The 20,612-nt window shown below is 41.3% G+C and overlaps 1 protein-coding gene across 1 annotated transcript in view; it reads left to right on the top strand.

Moving 5' to 3' along the window:
• Nucleotides 1-20,612, top strand: part of Ttll5 (tubulin tyrosine ligase like 5) — a 254,825-nt gene that overhangs the window by 99,009 nt on the left and 135,204 nt on the right. The window contains 7 exon segments of the mRNA XM_045154327.1: nucleotides 875-1,172; nucleotides 6,197-6,317; nucleotides 9,412-9,558; nucleotides 10,661-10,764; nucleotides 14,917-15,044; nucleotides 18,259-18,342; nucleotides 19,043-19,435. Coding sequence (XP_045010262.1) covers nucleotides 875-1,172; nucleotides 6,197-6,317; nucleotides 9,412-9,558; nucleotides 10,661-10,764; nucleotides 14,917-15,044; nucleotides 18,259-18,342; nucleotides 19,043-19,435 — 1,275 coding nt within the window.

Raw genomic sequence — 20,612 nt, 5'->3', positions numbered from 1 at the left:
CAAAGAGGAATTTCTCTCTCAGTTTTCCTACTTTTTTTTTTAACTGTCTCCTATCGTTTTTGTTTGTTTGTTTTTGAGATAGGGTCTTGCTTTAGCCTGAGCTGACCTGAAATTCACTACTCGTCTCAGGCTGGCCTCCAGCTCACAGCAGTCCTGTTCCCTCCTCTTACCTCAGCCTCCTGAGTGCTAAGATTAAAGGCATGCACCACCACGCCTGCTCTCCTACTATTTTTAACTGTATAATTGATTTCCTTTTTTGTTTGCGTTCTTCCTTTGTGGAGCTCCTATGTCAGGCAGCACATTAGCCTCTGGGGTGTTACTGATAATAAGTTTCTTGTTCTTTCAGAACCTACAAATCAGTGAGGAAAAAGACAGGCAATGAACACATAGTATAGAAAGCTATTCCCCTGGACTTCACATCACCTTTAGGGTTGCTCCCCCTACCCTGGTAGAATCTTGTTCTAGCCCAGGCTGAACTGGAGTTCACTCTGTATTCTCAGGGTGGCCTCGAGCTCCCTACCGCTACCTCCCAAATGCTGGGATTAAAGGTGTGACGCCACACCCGCCTTGAAGGTTGCTTTTCTAAAAGCCTCTGAACACACTGTTGATTGAACCTAGAGAAGGGCATTTTCTGGAGGGGGTTGTCTTATGTTATAAGACAGCCATTGGTATGATGGGATATATCCATTCCAGTGATTACCATTAGTTTCTATGATGTATAAGATTAGAGAGTGGTATGGTTTCTGTTAATTTTGTGTCTTGATTGTGACTTGATTTAAATAGGTGTTTTTACTAAAAAGTTAAAAGGAAGGTAATGGGGGAGAGGAACATTTAATCCTTTTTTTTAGCAACATTAGTGATTCTTCACATTTAGTGATTACCCAGCCAACTGAAATGAATATTAAAAGCGAGTCACAGAGTGAAGAGGAGGAAGAAGTCTCGATAGACAATGAAGATGAGCAGGAGGCTTCCCAGGAGGAGTCTGCAGGATCCTTTCAAGAAAATCAAGCCAAGTTCACGCCTTCTTTGACTGCTATAGTAGACACCTCTCCCCAGGAAATGAAAGTTGCTGACTGGAATTCTAAAGGTGAACAGTGCTGCAAAAATGAGACTCAGGAGCCGGAGTATAAGTTTAACTTAATGCAGTTTCTGCAAGATGATGGGAATCTAAGGTAGGTACCTCTGATAGTTATAATAGTAAAACTAGTGATAGTTAACTTGTACTGGGTACCAGGGCCAAGTCATTTTTCATTTAGTAATCACGGAAGGCCTGTGAACTAATGATTCTATCGTGCATTAGACATTGCTATTGTTAAGGGAACTGAGACTTAAAGAAGTTAAGTAACACGTCCATAGCAAAGCTAAAGAATAAACCTAGATAGCTTAGGGTAGCATATATCTGTTGGTCATTACTGTCAGTCTCTAAGAGCTTGGAGTGACTGAGAGAACTTAATACGTGAGACCCTTAAGGAGCTTGCATGCGACCCCCATGAGAGCAGAGTACTCTTGAGACAGAAAGAGCAATGAGTGTCTGGCCTCAGAGGGCTAGGAAGGCATCACATTGGAGATGATACTTGAGCCAGGCCTTGACTGATGCCTGGGGATTCAGGAAGCTTCAGAGCTGACAGGTAAATGCAGAAGTGGTCATTAGGCAGGGGAAATAAAGGCTACAGAAGTGTGACAGACAGCACAGTCCATTGTTATATCAATATGAATTGATTGAGCACCTGCTCTGTGCCAGGAATGTGCCAAGCCCTACAGCATTACTACAGGGGCCAAGATAAGAATATGAGGCTTACTATCTGTAGGGAAGTTTGGCAGGAAACAAGGTCATTTCAGGCAGTGGGAAATGCTCAGTATTCAGTAAAATGGTGTAATGGTCGAGTGTAATTGGGTAGAAGGTTACACAGACTGTGGTCATCAGGCATGAAGAAGTGACCTGTGAGGCAACTTTGAGGAGGAGTCAGGAGGCAGACTCCTCCTGGTGGAAGAGAAAGTGCAAAGGCCACGAGCCTGAACAAGCATGGTATGTTTATAAAGTGACAAGACGATACTAGAGCATTAAAGTGGCCAGAAAAATGTGGTGAGAAATGAGACTATAAAAGAAGATGCTGTTAGATTGTGCAGGGTTGCTTAGAGGAGTCTGGGTTTTATTTTCTGTATGTTTCAGGAGATGCATGATAGAGCCTGACCTTGTTTGAGAAAGTGAATTTTGCCTCCAGTGTGGGATAGGGGTTGATGGGAAAGAAATCGGAGGCAGAGAAGTGAGTTAAAATTGTCCACAGCAATCAAAATGAAGGCTTTGACCAGACTGATAGTTACAGGGATGGAGGGATTAAAATGGATGAATTTGCAAGGTACAATTGATAGACTTGTGTTTCACAATGGACACTGATGTCATTCATCTGTTGATATAAGGAACATAGGAATTGTTTATTGGTATAAATAATGGGTTTCATTATGGGCAAGAAGGAAATGCTTAAGGCTGACCATTCAGAATAGAGCTTTGCGGATCAAGGTTTATAAGGATTGCGCTGTTGATAGTTAAACCCTTTAAGAGTAGACGATGTTGCTAATTCTTCCACTACAGTCAAAGAGAAAGAGAGTGACACTTTGGGGCACACTACTTTGGGTATGTCAGAGCTTAAACAGACCTAGCAGTAGTAGTTAGACAGGATGCAACATAGGAGAAAGTAATAGAGTAACAGCTACAGGAAGAGAATGTCAAGGTTTAGAGTGCTGAACACACCCATGTTATGTACAGGAGTGAAGAGACACTTGTGCCTATGATCTTGGACCAACTTAGGGGGTAGAGGAGCAACTGTGAGCTGAGAAAGTGTGAAATAACTTCCATAGGGGTTGGCAGTGAAAGGTGAAAAGGTGTCAGGGAAAGAGCTAGCTTATAGAAAATTATTTTATTTTTGTAAGATGGGTATTCTTGTGGTTAGAAATAAGACCTGTTTTGTTCACTGTATTTTTCAAGGTAAGGTTTGGAATTCACTGTGTAGTCTCCGGCTAGCCTTGAACTCATGGCAGTCTTCCTGCCTCTGCCTCCCAAGTGCTAGGATTAAAGGTCTGTGCTACCAGGCCTGGCTTCTTGAGCTTATTTATATACTGAAGGAAAAGAACTTGATGTCCAGAGCTGGAGAAATGGCTTAGCGGTTAAGGCACTTGTATGCAAAGCCAAAGGACCATGGTTTGATTCCCCAGGACCCATGTAAGCCACATGCATAAAGTGGCACATGCATCTAGAGTTTGTTTGCAGTGGCTAGAGGCCATGGTATGCCCATTCTCTCTATCTGCCTCTCTCTCAAATAAATAAATAAATATAAAATGAAATACTTTTAAAAAGGATTTTATGTCCAACGGATTAGAGATACAGAAATGGATATAGTATCAGAGCAGAGGAAGGAAGGTGGGAAAAGGCCAGTAAAGGGTTATCTCTTCTTACAAGTCATAAAGAATGGATTGTGGGGGGTTAGAGGGATGGCTTAGCAGTTAAGGCACTTGCCTCTAAAGTCTAAGGACCTAGGTTCAATTTTCCAGAACCCACGGAAGCCAGATGCACAAGATGGCACACATGTGTCTAGAGTTCATTTGCAGTGGCTAGAGGCCCTGGCATGGCCATTCTTTCTCCCCTTCTCTCTCTAAGATTTAAAAAGAGAGAGGATTGTGGGATGAGTGCAGTAGGTAGAAGTTGAACAAAGAAGTTGCCTGTATACAATGACCTGTGTTTTCCAAAGAAGAAGCCATGTCTGACACTGAGGGGCTAGAGGTGACATTGTAATTTGGGGTGATAAAGTTCACGTTTGGAGCAGTGTTGTGGGGAATGATAATAGACAAATGATGAGTTCTGGTCTTATGAATACAAACATTATCTCTGGGCCATAGTTTTTTAGTGTTCCAACTGTTTATATGACCACAGGCAATTCAAAGACCTTTTCTAGGCCTAAGTTTCCTTTTCTGTCAAGCCAAGGTTCAGGGTTAGACCAAGGTTTTCAAACTACTTCCTGAAGGAAAAAAATGATTCCAGTGAATTGAAAATAGAGCATTTGCAAACCTCTGGACTATATTGGAATATTCTTTCCAGCAATAACATTCTCCTTAGCTGTTATAGAAATGAAGTATTTCTTCATAAATCTTAAGGATCTCACTTTCAGTGAGTAAACTTACAATTGTAGGATATGTTAATGTGTATCACTGGGTTCCAGGTTGTCTTCCCAGAAGCTGCCTGTGGTCCTATGGGGTGTGTTAGTGGTTCCTGAGGGGTCTGGGGGAAGGCCAGGACTAGAGCTGGAGACTGTAGTCACAGCTTTCTTGTATTATTTATATACTGAGGGTCTATGTCATTTTTTGGTTTTTAAAAATAAGCTGCTGGAATATAAATTGTTCTGGCTTTTATCCTCCTATTTGTCAGAGGGGGGTTGGAGGTGGTTTTGCATGTCACTCTCCAATACTTTTAGAGACAGTGTCAGAATTAACATTCCATAGTCCTCTAGGCTTCCAGAAACAAAAAAAATATATAATTTTTCATTTGATTTGTAATTAAGTAATGATTAAAATCTCAATTTATAGCTAGGTGTGGTGGTGCACACCTTTAATCCCAGCACTTGGGAGGCTGAGGTAGGAGGATCTCTTGTGAGTCTGAGGTCAGCCTGGGCTAGATAGAGATCCTGCCTGGAAAAACAACAGTAATAAAAATCTCAACTTTTAATCAATAATTCACTTATCTAAAAAAGACCTTTATGTTCAGTGAAACTGCTTGAGGAGAAAGGTAGTATATATTTTCTAGGTGTTCAAGAATATAAAATGGTTGGGTGTGGTGATGCATGCCTTTAATCCCAGCACTCGGGAGGCAGAGGTAGGAGGATAGTCAGGAGTTCAAGGCTACCCTGAGACTACGTAGTGAATTCCAGGTCAGCTTGGGCTAGAGTGAGACCCTACCTCAAAAAAGGGGGGGGGGCTTTGTTGGGAATATTTAGACATGTAAATACATTGCTTCAAGTTCACACTGTGCTCCCATAAACTAACCCTGTTAGAAACAAAGTCGTAGTCTTATTTACAACTCATATTTTGAAGCTCTTCTGTATGAAAACTTAAGGGGAAATAGACTCCCCAGACTGACTGCCCTGCCCCTCTAGCCCTCTAAAACCCAGATGGAATATAGTCCTAGATGCTCCTAGAATTTCCAGTCTGCTTGGACAAGTACTTCATCCTAACCTTGGGGAACATGAGTAGAAAGTGTTCGGTGATTGCATGTGTGAGGATTGTAAACAAAGTTTGTGTTGGGCCCTAATCTTCACTGATGTAATTTTGGCCGCAGTGTCAGAAGGCCGATCAGCTGAAGTAACCATCATCTTGCCTGAAGGAAAACAGATCTTCCATACTTAAGTAGCTGCCGTGAAAGCCATCATGTCTCTCTGGTCCTCCTTAAGCTTTCAAACTAGAGCTTGATCAGATTTCCTTGTTAGTACCTGAGACCACCAGGCAGAAAATAGCTGAATTCTTCCTGATATCGTGTGGTGCTTTTTACCATATTTAAAGATTTCTTTTCCCACTAAACATCTGGGTTCATCCCAGCTTGGCGGGTCATCTCTGCCAAACTCTGTTGGACCTCACTCACTTGCTCTGGGCTTCAGCCACTCCTGTGTTGTGGTGGAGAGATGCATGGCTTTAAAATTTGATCTCCAAAGTCCCATCATAGGATTTATCTATTTCCTGCTTTGGAGGTTTTTACACACTAGAAATATTAGTTGTCATAACAAAATCCAGACTTTCATACTATCTGATAAGTATATCCTTAAGGGCCTTCAACACACAAATTTCTTCCTCATTACTATGCATGTTCTCCTGAAAATAAAGCTGTCTATCCCTCCCTCTAAGAAAATTGTTCAAAAGTTCAAAGAGGTATCATGAAAACCTGATTCTCAGTTCTTGGGTATTCTCCCCTCCTTATGATAATAATGATGAAATAAACATCTTCTCCATCATGGATTCTCATATTGGAAAAAACAGTTAAGTTAAGCCTCGTGTACTCTTTAGAAGGGTTCTTTATTGAATAGTTTCTACATAATGATCTTTATTTTTTAGCTATTCATAAGTGAAGCATCCTCAGAGGCCATTTTGAGAGAGGTAGGTATGTAGTTGACTGGTTTGCCATTCTGTCTCATAACTGTGTTGTTTTGAATTTCTATAGCAAAGTACAGGCACGGTTAGCATTCTCTGCCTATCTTCAGCACGTGCAGATTCGTCTCATGAAAGCCAGTGGTGGTCAGATGCTTAATGCCACTTGGGCTGCGAAAGAGGATGAACAGATGGTGAGGCTCCTGTTCTTTTTCTTTCCCTCCCTCATTCTTTTCTCACTTTTCCCCTAACCCAGCAATAGATTCTAGTAGAATTTCTAGCTTTCCCCTTATTTCATGTGATGTGAAGCAAATCTCCGATCTGGACATATCCATTATGCTATGTATTGGGGACATAATTTTCTTCCATTCTGAAATGGAAATTGATTGTTACTGAATATTAAGCCTATGCAGAATGCTTTCTCAAGCAACATCCCATCTTAGTCTTTGAGGAATGCATTTTTACTCCATTTTATAGATGAGGGAAGCTAGGTCTTTTGTTCCCTAGCTTGTTTATGGTGAAACTGGACCTTGAACGTAGATTTTATATTAGTTGTTTATTACTTGCTCTTCCATTGTTTCCCTGTGTCACAAGGCCTTACTTTTGTGTCCCGAGGACCCTTGTTACCACTGTGAAAGTCACCTTATTGGAAGCCCTCTCAGAATGCACCAGTCTCCAACTTTTTTTCCTGCTCGTTCTTAGATTATTGGAATCAAGCTTATGTGATAATGTTGACTGTAAGCCAGTCATTTGAACACATCTAGGATTTAATATTCCAAAAAGCATAAAAGTGTTTTCTCTTTTGGATCACAATGTGAAAGAACTTCAAGTTCTTTGGTAATGCCAGAGCTTATAGAAGAAGTCAGAACTTTGGCATAGCCTTGTTAACAACAGGGATCTGTCACCAGAAACAGAAGGGTCTTTAACTCTGAGACAACTGCATTTTTTTTAAATCAGGGGCAACCCTACTCTAATTTTTAGTCCTTTTCATACAAAAAGCAAGTCTTTTTATGCATGGCTTGTTTTGAAAACATGTTGGTTATCCCAGAAAACAGCTTGTGAACTTAAAGTAGCCAATACAATCCAGAGATAAAACCTCGTGTGTTGTGAATAATCCTTCAACCATCAGTGGAAAATGTTAGCTCTGCTCTTTCCAAGTGGAAAATTGAGACTGCCTTTTTGAGAGTCAGTTTGTCTGCTCCACTGAAAAAATAATGTTTTAATATAGTAGCTTAAACCACCCTATAGTACAGACAGCAGAGAGCTATGAAAACCAACCCTCTGGGTATGAGGCTGTTCCTTCGTGCTGGAGAAAGTTGGCACTAAAGGACAATGAACCAAAATCAAATTCAAGAAGAAAAAAAAAATCTTTAAAAACACACAAACAAACCAATTGCTGTGGATGCCGGCTTAGAATTCACACAGAATTTCTATGGGGCTTTCTCCAAGGTTGTATAGGCTTACTACTGCACACTGAACCATGGGTCTGTGAAGTCCTTCTTGGAGATGTATCTAGAGAACTAGCTGTAAGCATTGCTTCAAGACTGTGGCAGTGGCCTGGCTTATGATGAAAGTGGGTTCAGAGCTTCCCTTTCTGGTCTGGGTTAGTGTTGGAGATGTTTATCTCATAACTCGCAGTGAACATCTTAATGTAAGGCCCCATTCCCATCATTTGAAAGCAACTTCATTATGTCTTTGAGGCTTTTGGCCCTATAAAATCTCTCTGAGCCATTTCATTTCATTTATTTATTTGAAAAGAGAGAGAGAATGAATGAATGAATGAATGAATGAATGAATGGGCACACCAGCGCCTGTGTATAAATAAACTCTGCAAATAAACTCCAGACACATGTGTCACCTTGTGCATCTGACTTTATGTGGGTACTACAGATTTGAACCTTGGTCCTCTGGCTTTGCGGGCAAGCACCTTAACTGTTGTGCCATCTCTCCATCCCTATTTACAATGTTTGGAATAATCTGACTGGTATCTTCTCAAATTCCTTTGCTGGAGTTGGGAGATGGTTCAGTGGATAAAGTGCTTGGCTATGCAAATGTGAGTACCCGAGGACCCCAGAACCCAGTTAAGAGCCATGCTTTTAAAAGGTGGGTTTCTGTAATCTCAGCACACCTGTGGCGAGATGGGATGTGGAGACATGAGGATTTCTCAGAATCTCGTGAACCTGCCAGCCTAGTGAATGAAGCATTGAGCAATGAAAACCCCTGTCTCAAATGAAGTGGAAGGGGGGTCCCATGCTCAAAAGTTGTCCTGTGACCTCTATACATGTACTTTTGGCATCATAGCACATTCATGCCCACACATCAACATACATATGCTCATACACGCATCTCATACACATGTTCTTTGCTTCCATCCTAAATGAGATGCATCCTTCCTTTCCCCTCATGACTGGCACAGGCTCTCCTTGCAAGCCCGCAAGTCTCAAAGCTCCCTTATCCACTGGAAGGAAGAAAGACCCATTATGTTTCCAGCTGTCCTTGTAATTCTTTCCCTTTATCACCGAATTGTTACTGTGATAGTTTTTACTGTTACATAGGCACTTCTTCATGTCTTCCTTCTACTCTTTTCAGTGTCCTTGAAATTATCCCACAGCGACCCAACCCAGAGCCTTGTCTTGGTTGTGGTCTTTTTTAGTTCCTTTGACCACTCCTGGCTCTGTATTCTTTTCTGCTTTCTTGCTTTTGAAGAGTCCTGCTTTTCCCGCGGTTTTAGTTTCTACTACCTATCTATGAGTGCTAACTTCCTGATCATCTTATCAGAAGTTCTGTCTGCTCTTTGAATTATGATAATATCAGTGTGTATACACTGTGATACTTTCATAACTTCAGATCTTGCATACATGTGTGATTTTTATTTTATGATTGATAATTTATTGAGGGAAGAGAATAAGATTCTCTCTTTTTTTTCTTTCTATATCCTTTTTACACCTAACATGATTACCTTAGGTCTCATTTGTGAAGATGTATATATCTCTTCTCACACCTCTGCTGTCCAGTCCATCATAGATTGCCTTCTGATGTTTAGCACGGTCCATACTCTTTTCCCCTCTTTGTCTCTTTATAGTGTGATATCATTCCTTTGGGGAAATCCCAGCTTTTTGGGGGGAAGGGCCTTCAAAGTAGGGTCTCATTCTAGTCCAGGCTGACCTGGAATTCACTACGTAGTTTCAGGGTGGCCTCGAACTCACAAATGATCCTTCTACCTCTGCCTCCCGAGTGTTAGGAGTAAAGGTGTGCCTGCCATGCCTGGCTTCTTTGTTTACTTTATAGGAACTGGTCGTTCGTTTCCTTAAGCGAGCATCAAATAACCTCCAGCATTCACTGAGAATGGTATTACCCAGTCGACGATTAGCACTTCTAGAGCGCAGAAGAATCCTCGCCCAGCAGCTGTGTGAATTTATTACTGTGTACAACAAGGTAAGTAATTGTCATTCACCTGCCAGCCTTGTGCATTGAGTCGCAACACACTGTTAGAGACAGGCTAAACCCCTCTGTCCAGCTTTTGTTCTTTGGCATCTCTGTTCCTGTGTTTTGTGGTCAGGGCCCAGGAGACCCCACCCCTTAATCTAGCTGGGAAGAAAAGCTACTTACTACTTATGAAGGGCCAATGGTCATTGTTCACTCTTAGCAGAATGCATATCCTTTTGAGCTCTGTTACAGTTGAGATAAATCCTGTCCTATGTGTATCTGCATAATTGTATTATTTCTGTAGACAATGGTGTGGTGATTACTTGAGAGGGCACTTGAACTTTGAATTTTAATCAATGACATGTTATTATATTTTCAGAGAGTTAGACTTAATTTTCTGAGACATTTTAAACAGGGATATCATGTTACAGTCAAGCCCAGAAGGTAAACTGTTTGATTAGTATTATATTATTCTATCCAAGAATCCTAGAATTTATTACAAAATATTATTTGGGAAGGAGGGTATGGTCATTTTTTTTAGATGGAAAAGCTTAGTTTTAGAAGTTTAAATGGCTTTTCTAAAATTACGTGAAGTAGTTAGTAGTGTGCTGCCAACACACTAATAGTATCTATCAGCACACTAACAGCAGTCGGCTATGTACACACTAATAGAATAGGCTACCAACATATTAAATCCATACCCACTATTTATTCCAGCTCAGTTTGGAAGATGATAGAATCTTCCAAAACCGTTATTTCCTGTGTGCACTGCAACAACACGCTTTTCTCTGGTGTCCAGTAGTACTGTTAAAAGGTGCAATCTTCATCACAGAAGTGGCTAAGTTATTATCAAAAGCTCTTTTCTCAATAGAGTATAGTAGAAAGTAAAAACAAGACAAAATTTTTTATTTATTCTTCTACTGGTATTTGGGAATTTAAAAGCATTTTACTAAAGTAATATGTCAAATTTATAGATGGAAAAAGTACAAGAAGAACTAAATGTCTTGACTGTAAAAAGAGTTAACCCAAGGGTAGTGAAAGCAGATGAAGTATGTATTTGTCAGGAGTCATCTTTATCTTCTTGTTTTTCTGTGGGATTGGGCATGGGTAGGAAACAGACCAAATGATTGATAAGAAACCTAAGAAGAAACATGAAGAAGAGGAGGAAGATGGGGTGAATGCAGAACACTTTCAGGAGTTCATCAGACAAGCAAGGTAGAAGCCATTCTTTGTTAAATATTTATTAAGAGAGAGGGGCAGCTGGAGAGAGAGTAGGTATACTAGGGCCTCTAGCCTCTTCAGACGAACTCCAGCTGCATGCGCCACCTTATGCATCTGGTTTTACATGGGTACTGGGGTATTGAACTCTGGTCCCTAGGCTTTGCAGGCAAGCACCTTAAGTGCTGAGCCACTTCTCCAGCCCAAGAACCCATTCTTTATGTATCGAATCCATGTCATTCTCTCTTCCACACTGACCGCTGAATGCCCAGCACTCCCTTGTGTCTGACACTTGGATGTGAATGAAGTCATTCTCAGAAGGAGGGAACGTTTCTAAGCTTGGTCTTGCCATATCTCAGGCAGTTGTATTGCTGTTGTCATGACTTGAGTAATCGAAACACTGCCTCTGGCTTGTCTGGACTGTAGTTCTAGATGGCCTTCAGAGTATGCAACACAGAAGTACTAAGAGCCTTTTAGAAATTTGAAGTTAGAGGCTTCTAGTGTTTACTGGTCTAAGTTTATTCCTGACCTACTGATGGTGTGGAGATGACCACATTTTTGCCCACATGGAGTAGGGTGAGGAATTGGTCCATTCTCAGCATTGTGAGGGTCACATCTAATTTATATAAAATAGAACAAGTTCTTCATGCTCAGGGTTAAATTTGAGGAATTAAAAACCTTAGTATTCAATTCTGTCTTGATACAAGCCAGATAGATATATTTTTCCCAGTGATACTGGATTTCTTTCAGAAGAGATAACAAGGAAAGTTAATTTTTTTTTTATTTTTATTTTTTTGCTTTTCAAGGTAGGGTTTGGTCAGCCTGGAATTCACTGTGTAGTCTCAGGGTGGCCTCGAACTCAAAACGATCCTCCCACCTCTGCCTCCTGAGTGCTGGGATTAAAGGTGTGTGCCACCATGCTCGGCTTAGGAAACTTAATTTTTACCCTTGTAATTAGACAGGCAAAACCCACTAAAATAAAGGATAATTTAATTAGGCTTTGGTTGTTCAATCACAGTGGAGAGAAAATCACTATTATTCTTAAAATTAAATTAGTAGTGTAGTGCTGGAGAGATGGCGTGCCTGTGAAGCCTTAGGACTCAGGCTTGACTCTCCAGATCCCACATAAGTGAGATGCATAAGGTGATGCAATTGCAAGTTCATACATGTGCACAAGGGTGCGCACACACCTGGAGTTCAATTTTAGTGGCTGGAGACCCTGGCGTGCCAATTCTCTCTCTCACTCTGGCTCTCTCGCATAGAAACAAAATTGACCAGTGTATTGGGCTTGCTTCAAAAAAAAATTAGTAGTTTATTATTCACCAACATTGTGTGATAATTGGGTGATATTTTGTATAGGCCTTACCATAGCCTAAATTTCTTATGTTTAAACATACAGCAAACACATCATCTTGTAGGAGTTCCATATATAATTTTGTAATGTTATTTTGTTGACATTTTCATGTCTTAACTAATAAGATTAACAAAACAGATATAGAAAAAAAAACAAAAAACAGGTTCTCACATTGACTTTTTTTTTTTTTTTTTTTTGGGTTTTTCAAGGTAGGGTCTCACTATGGTCCAGGCTGACCTGGAATTAACTATATAGTCTCAGGGTGGCCTCAAACTTATGGCGATCCTCCTACCTCTGCCTCTTGAGTGCTGAGATTAAAGGTGTGCACTACCGCACCCGGCTCTCACATTGACCTTTAAAGAAATAGAACAAGTTAAAAAACTAGAAGATCATTGGTTTTAGGAAGAAAGCCCTGTTTTGCTAAATGGACATGTTGTACCCATCAGATTTTCTAAATATTTATGTTTATGCTCATAGGTAAGTGCTATTCTCACCTTCGGTTATATAAGCTTCTTTTGGCAGTTGCCAGTGACTACTGGGGAGACTCAGGACTCATCAGAACATTGGTTATGTAGTGCCTAGCACCAAATGAGATGTTCATATCGCCCTCCAGGGCTCAGGGAACTTTGAGAAAGAGGGGGTAGAGAGAATGTAAGAACCAGAAGTTGGAGAGGAATGCTGTGGGAGACTGTCTTCTGCACATGACACAGCATGGCATTCATGACTTCACAGCCACTGGGGTTGCTTGCCCAAGACCTGAAACTATTGGGAATATTGGGCCATCAGCATTCTGTCATGGATGGTAAAGGAGGTGGAATAAAGACATTAAAAAAAAAAAAATACAACAGGGACTAGCTGAAAAGAAGGTGGAGGGGCTGGAGAGATGGCTTAGCGGTTAAGCGCTTGCCTGTGAAGCCTAAGGACCCCGGTTCGAGGCTCGGTTCCCCAGGTCCCACATTAGCCAGATGCACAAGGGGGCACACGTGTCTGGAGTTCGTTTGCAGAGGCTGGAAACCCTGGCGCGCCCATTCTCTCTCTCTCCCTCTATCTGTCTTTCTCTTTGTGTCTGTCGCTCTCAAATAAATAAATAAATAATTTAAAAAAAAAATTTCAAGAAGGTGGAGTTTGGTGGAAGGGGATAGAGGAGGGAGGACAAGAAAAGATAATGAGAGGGGATTTTTTTTGTTTTTTGGTTTTTCGAGGTAGGGTCTCAGTCTAGCCCAGGCTGACCTGGAATTCACTATGGGTAGCCTTGAACTCATGGCGATCCACCTACCTCTGCCTCCCAAGTGCTGGGATTAAAGGCATGTGCCACATGCCTGGCCACTTCCAGCTTTTTACATGGGGATCTGAGGCTATGACTTGGAGGCTTGAATGGTGAACGCTTTTTCCACTGAGTCTCCTCCACAGCCACACTTATTCTTTATTGTAAGTGTGTGTATGTGAGAGAAGTCTCTCTCTCTCTCTCTTTTTTTTTTTTTTTTTTTGTTGTTGTTTTTCAAGGTAGGGTCTTACTCTGGCTCAGGCTGACCTCCTGGAATTCACTATGTAGTTTCAGGGTGACCTCAAACTCTCAGCGATCCTCCTACCTCCGCCTCCTGAGTGCTGGGATTAAAGGCATGTGCCACCACGCCTGGCTTCTCTCTCTCTCTCTTTTTTTTTGGTGGGGGGTGTTAAGGTAGGGTTTCACTCTGGTCCAGGCTGACCTGGAATTCACTATGGAGTCTCAGGGTGGCCTCGAACTCACGGCGATCCTCCTACCTCTGCCTCCCGAGTGCTGGGATTAAAGGCGTGCACCACCACGCCCGGCTATTGTCTCTCTTTTTTAAAAATGTTTTTATTTGAGAGAAAAAGGCAGATAGAGAAAGGGGGAATGGGCATGTCAGGGCCTCTGGCTGCTACAAACTCCACATGCATGCGTCACCTTGTGCATGTGGCTTAGGTAGATCATGGGGAGTTGAACCTGGGTCCTTTGGCTTTGCAAGCAAATGCCTTAACCACTAAACAATCTCTCTAATCCTGTGTGAGAGAATTCTTATGTGGGGTTCATACAGAGACAGATTGTTAGTTATGTTTAACCCAGAGTCTGTAGTTTGGATTCCTTACTAACAGTGACTGTCCATTTGGAAGTTTCTGTAGATAACTATTGAATGCTTGAAATTGGGTCATGTAACTATCATTTAATTTTAATTAATTTAAGTTTAACTAGCTGTATTGGACAGTCTCAGGTCACTGAGATGAACTTCCAGACCAGGCACAGTCATGGAGGGAGGACTGACTGAAGTAGGGGGAAGTTCCATGATGGCAGAAGAAGCTGACTCGCTTTTACAGGACCAAGCAGACAGAGAAAAAGCCACCATCAGAAAGCTAGTAACTACACTTCTAGAACTCTAGGCAAAGCTCTAGCACTTTGCATAGCTTATACCAAATCTACCACCACACCTTAGGGCTGGACCCTAAGATCTGCCAGTGACACCTCCTTCAGGCAGGTTGCTGCAGCTCTAAATTACAGACTTTAATAAAATCCGGAATATATTGGGGGCCATCTTTTGAAACTGCCACAGGTGTTGGATAGTGTAGAAGTAGCAAATTCTCTGTGCTGTACATTTCTCAGATTGCTTTCATTTATACTTCGTATTTACCCGTCTATGAATGAGGAACTTTCAGCTTGTGCTTTTCATTTTCCCCTTCTCTGTTTGCCCTGTTTCCATAAAAAAAAAAAAAAAAAAAAATCTAGTGGAAAGATTTTCCAGAATGGCTTCCTGTACTGACCAAATTTTTTCTCTTCATTTTAGTGAGGCAGAACTAGAAGAGGTGTTGACTTTTTATACTCAAAAGAACAAGTCTGCCAGTATCTTCCTGGGGACTCACTCTAGAAGTTCTAAGAGCAGCAGTAGTTACTCTGATAGTGGTGCAAAAGGTGGTAAGTATGCCAGTTAATCAATGCGCACTTTGAACAAATAGAAAAGTGAGAGGAGAGTCCGTTGTAATCGTGTGCTGGCTGCGCACCATTGGCTCAAGGGTCACACTTGGCGCCATGGGGTTGGGGGAAGAGGTGGACAGCCACAATGCTTCCTGGCCTAAAAGCAGAAAAAAGGCATGGTCTTGAGGGTTTTTGTTTTTTTTTTTTTTTCATTGTTCAAAATAGTAGAAAGCTTTTCCAGAAAAGCCACACTTAGTAGATACTTATCTTAGTGTCTACTGGCTAGGTCTGTTTTTTCATCCCTATCACCCTGTGGGGCTGGTACTATTTTAGGAATTTTTTTAAGATTTATTTTTATTTATATTAGAGATAGACGGGGGGTGGGGGGAAGAGAACGAGTGAGAATGGGCATGCCAGGGTCTCCACCCACTGCAAACAAACTCCAGATGCATGCACCACCATGTCCATCTGGCTTACGAGAGACATGGAGAATTGAACCTGGGTCCTTAGGCTTTGCAGGCATGTGCCTTAACCGCTAAGCCATCTCTCCAACCCTGTTGTAGGATTTCTTTATGGATGAGGAGATGAGCTCCAAGAACTGAATAGCTTGTTCCAGGTTCCTTCTCCACAGAGAATAGGGCTGTGATCACTGATCTGCCTGACTCGAAGCTTTGCTGATCATCTTTATTCTTCTGTTTCACACTTTCCCAGTCAGGTTTCTCCACACTGCTGGCATCTTGGGAGGAATTCTTTGTTGTATGAGGTTGTTCTATACCTGGTGGGATGTCTGATAGCTTTGGTCCCAATCCCCAGATGATTTTGGTTTCCTTCAGACATTCTGATAACTTTTTTTTTCCCCCCTGAGGTAGGGTTTCACTCTAGCTCAGGCTGACCTGAATTCACTATGTAGTTTCAGGGTGGCCTCGAACTCACAGCGATCCTCCTACCTCTGCCTCCCGAGGGCTGGGATTAAAGGCGTGCGCCACCATACCCGGCCTCTGATAACTTTTAATGTTTCCCGTGTTACTGAAAGTTCCCACTGCCAGAGAACTCCATGATCAAAGTTGTTGGAATTGAATGAGGACCAGATTGTCTAGCTCATATCATTATGATAAACTAACAATGACATTCAGTAATGAGTAAAGCTGTCTGCTTTAGAGTGAGGCTCATTTAACACTAAGATGCAAGCATGGTCAACCTAGTCATTTGTCAGCAAAGATGGAGACTTTTCCGTGCTCTCAAGGTGATCATAACCTATTGTAGAAATGTTCAGGAAAATGTATCACCTAAAATGTGTAATGAATTTTCCCAAAGAAACAGTGCCATTTTGTTGTTTATAGTGTTGGTGTTCAGTCCTAGTTTAGTTCTCTACCACTGAATTATACTCCCAGCCCATTGTTTTAAAACTCAATTAGTTCACAGGTTCATCAATAAAAGCCTGTTAACCTTACTATTTGATGAAATGATTGGATTACTAGCAGTCCTTCTAAGTGAGGCTTATTCTTGGAGTTTGTTTCTAACTTCATAGTCACTAGTTCATCCATTCTGTCTCATGCTTATTGAGCACCTATTGTATGTTAGACACTGATCATTGCAAGCTGTGTGATAACCTGCTCTATCATAGCCCTTGTCTTTGTGTGTGTGTGCTGTCTTTGCTTATAAATGGTGCATGCACATGTGTGTGCAAGTGCATGCACCCTATGTGAATGCAAGCAGAGGCCAGAAGAAGACATTGGGTGTTCTCTGTAGCTTTTTTGCCTTACTTCTCTGAGACAAAGTCTTACTGTTAGACTGGCTGACCCAGGAGCCCCAGTAACTTTCCTGTTTCTCAGCACTGAGGTTACGAGCATGTGCGACCATGTCTAGCTTTTTACATAGGTTCTGGAAATTGAACTTAGGTCTGCATGCTTGCAAGAAGTGCTTTTACCTGCTGAGCCATGTCCATAGCCCCACAGCCCTTGTCTTTCTAAAGTTTTCTATGATGAATCGAGCTGGATGAGTGAATACAAGAAGAAAGTTAATAAAAAAAGGCTCCCACAGCAGTGAATAAGGAATTGAATAAGGAAGGCTAAGAAATCTTGCAGTGAGATTAGAGTAGAGAAAAGTATATTTAATGGAGTGGTGAGGGCCCACATGTGCATTCATAAGGTCCCACGACAGTAAAGGAGAAGTGCCGATAGCAAGTACACATGGTTTATGTGTTAATAGCCACTTCACATCAGAAGCTCTATTTCTGTCTTTACCTACTGTGAAAACCTAGAAGGACATGAAGGCTTCAGTAAGGAAACAACATAGCCTCATTTCATACATGAAGAGGTAAGTGTGGTGACTATTACTCATACAGGTGGTAAAGAAGGCTGAATTCCTATGTCCTTACACTTTCTTTCTGTAGGATGGCTGTTCTTACATATCTTTAATTTATTTGAGAAAGAGAGAGAATAGGTGCACCAGGGCCCCCAGCCACTGCAAGCGAACTCCAGGTCCATGTGCCATAATGTGCATCTGGGTAACATGGGACCTGGGGAATCAAGCCTGGGTCCTTTGGCTTTGCAGGCAAGTACCTTAACTGCTAAGACATCTCTCCATCCCCTGCCGTATGAACATTGCCCTTGACAAGGACTTTAAAGCAGTTCTCTAAAAATATGATTATTTCGGGCTCTATAGTTTCAAAGTCTGTAATAGAAAGAAAATGTAATCAGTTATAATGGGAATTTAGAATGACTATGTAATTGAATATAGTGATCAAACTATCTCAAATAAAACTAAGGCTTCCATGATAAGATAGATACTGAATGTTGTATATCCAGGTACTAAAGCATTATCAACAAACTATGGGCTACTCTTGTGTCTCACAAGGCTGCCTTGCTTCATACATATTCGAACTTTTTGGCTCCAGTGGTTTCCACCAGCCAACTTATTATCTTTTATTTTCTCAGTCTAAATTCTTGGAAAATGTGTCTACCTGTATTAATTTCCTTTCTAGGCATATCTTAGCTTGTTGGAAGCTCATGGGTGCCTGCTTTGGGTTTAACTATCTGCCTGGTTTACTGAGGTGGATCTGGCATTGGGAATATTTGAGAATCATTCAGTTGGCTGCCCACTCAATAGAGCAATGAGTATTACTTGTGGGATATACATTAATTAATCCTTGTGTTATATTTTATAAACAAATTTAATTAATAACAGAACCTAAGTTCATTGTTTCTTATTTCAGATCACCCTGAGACAATTGAAGAAGAGAAAATCAAGCAGCCCAAACAGCAGCAGGCAACAGAAATCCTTTCTGACAGATTATCTCGTGAGTGTTTGAAACATACATAGACCTGCTGCGTGCTGGTAATTCCCCAAATAAGTAGTCATTGGGTATTAACTACTTCTAACGCATTACCCAAAGAAGTTTCTTTTATTTGTTTTTTTTCTTTTTTTCTGTTTTCGAGGTACAGTCTCACTCTAGTCCAGGCTGATCTGGAATTTACTATGTAGTCTCAGGGTGGCCTCGAACTCACAGCGATCCTTCTACCTCTGCCTCCTGAGTGCTGGGATTAAAGGCGTGCACCACCACGCCTGGCAAGAAGTTTCTTTTAGCTCTTCCTTTTCCCTTAGTTACTCCCAAATAATTTTTTCCATATTCTTTAGAAATGCCAAGCACTTTCTGTTTTCCTACAAGGACAAAAGTAAAGGGAGAGGAATTAGCTAGCAGTTGCTTACAGAAACTTTCTTGCTATACTAACATTTGTAAAACATCCCTGCCCTGCTTTGTGGTTGCAGTCCCAGCTCAAGCTCTTAGCAATGAATCAAAATAAGCTAAAATTTTTCTTGCTAGTCTGCCTCTGGTAGGCAGAATTGATTAAGCTCATGATGAATACTCATTCATGCCTGTATTTTTCATGAATTCTGTTTTGTGCTAACATTATTTTGATGTTCTAAAAATGTTTCATAGAGATTATGTGTCCATTTTTTCTAAAATGATCTGTTTTTGTTTGTTTCTGTTTTAATAGGACTTAACCCTTCAGCAGGAAAGGAGGCTAAATTAGTCTATGCCAGTTGTTCCTCTGTTTCTTCCTCTGATCCGGCTGCTACTCTTCTGCAGAAAATTCCCGGCACCCACTCATCTGCTACCTCAACCCCTGCCCTCTCGTCAGGTCCTGACCTCCATTCCTTTTCTCAACTTCCTCCAGCTATCTCCGGCATGCCTCACCATGCAACACTTTTACTGAGCCCAGTCCCTGACGGTGCTTCTCCCTCCATGCATCCTGGGACACAGAATGTAAACCCTGCCAGTCTGCCACGCTGTCGATCAGGCAGTTACACCATTGGCCCCTTTTCTTCTTTCCAAAGTGCTGCACACATCTATAGCCAGAAACTGTCTCGTCCCTCTTCAGCAAAGGCAGGTGAGTGAGAAACTAGGAGGTAGCCTGTCATGTCATCTCTTCCCCAGCCCAATGAAAACTATCCCCTCTTCCCTTTGCCTTTGTTTTTTTTAACATTTTTTTAAACTTTATTATATTTGTTTGAGAGAGAAAGAGGCAGATAAAGGGAGAGAGAATGGATGCACCAGGGCTTTTGCCCGCTGCAAACGAGCCCAGGATGCATGTGCCATTTTGTGCATCTGCCTTATGTGGGTCCTGGGAAATTGAACCTGGGTCATTTGACTTTGCAGGCAAGTGCCTTAACCCCTAATCCATCTCTCCAGCCCCACCCCCTTTGCCTTTTCTTTTGGGACCACATGCTGCCTTCTGCTGTGACTGAGGAAGGGTATTACATCTTGCACACTAGCAATCATTCATTAATACAAATAAAATAGGAGTTATTTTAGGTACTGCAGATAAAGACTTGACTAGGACAAAGCATCTATATTTCCCTTTGCAGATAATCACAGACCTGTGTAACTGCTATATGCATCCTTTCTGATTCAAGTAGTTACTCTTGTCATCAGACAACATAGACTTTTTACTTTTCAATGCCTTATAGTTACCAATGACTAAAGAATCCTTATGATAGAATATTTTCTTTTAAATGAAGTAGACCCATATTACCAGCCAAGTTTTCTCCCTGTTTATTTTATAGTGTTGGGAATTGAACCCAGCTTACATGTGCTAAGCAAGCATTCTACCCCTGAGCTGTTATCTCCAGACTTCCTAAGTTTTGGTAACAGATTTAGTGATAGGTAATCTATACTAATGAAATTTTCTCTTTTTAAATTTTTAATTGAGTAGATTAGTACATTCGTAGAGTTGTGCAGCTAGTACCATTACCATATATCAAAACTTTTTCATTTTCCCTACAAGAATCCCTGTACCTGCTGGGAGTCACTCTTTCCTCTTCCTAGCAGTCCCTGGTGCCACCACAGTGAATGTTCTTTACAACTGACTGACTTTCATTTTGCATAGTGTTTTCAAGGTTGATCCATGTTTAAGCATGTATTGTGCTGAATTACTTTGTATGTCTGACTTATATTCTATTATGAGGATGTACCACAGTTGTTTTTTCTGTTTGTAAGCTGATGGTCATTGTATTTGTTTCCACTTTTTGGTCATTATCAATAACAATACTACAAGTTTTCATGAG

The sequence above is a fragment of the Jaculus jaculus genome, chromosome 7 (genome assembly GCF_020740685.1).
Source record: "Jaculus jaculus isolate mJacJac1 chromosome 7, mJacJac1.mat.Y.cur, whole genome shotgun sequence".
Classification (NCBI taxonomy): Eukaryota; Metazoa; Chordata; class Mammalia; order Rodentia; family Dipodidae; genus Jaculus; species Jaculus jaculus.
This window is presented reverse-complemented; position numbering and strand designations above follow the sequence as displayed.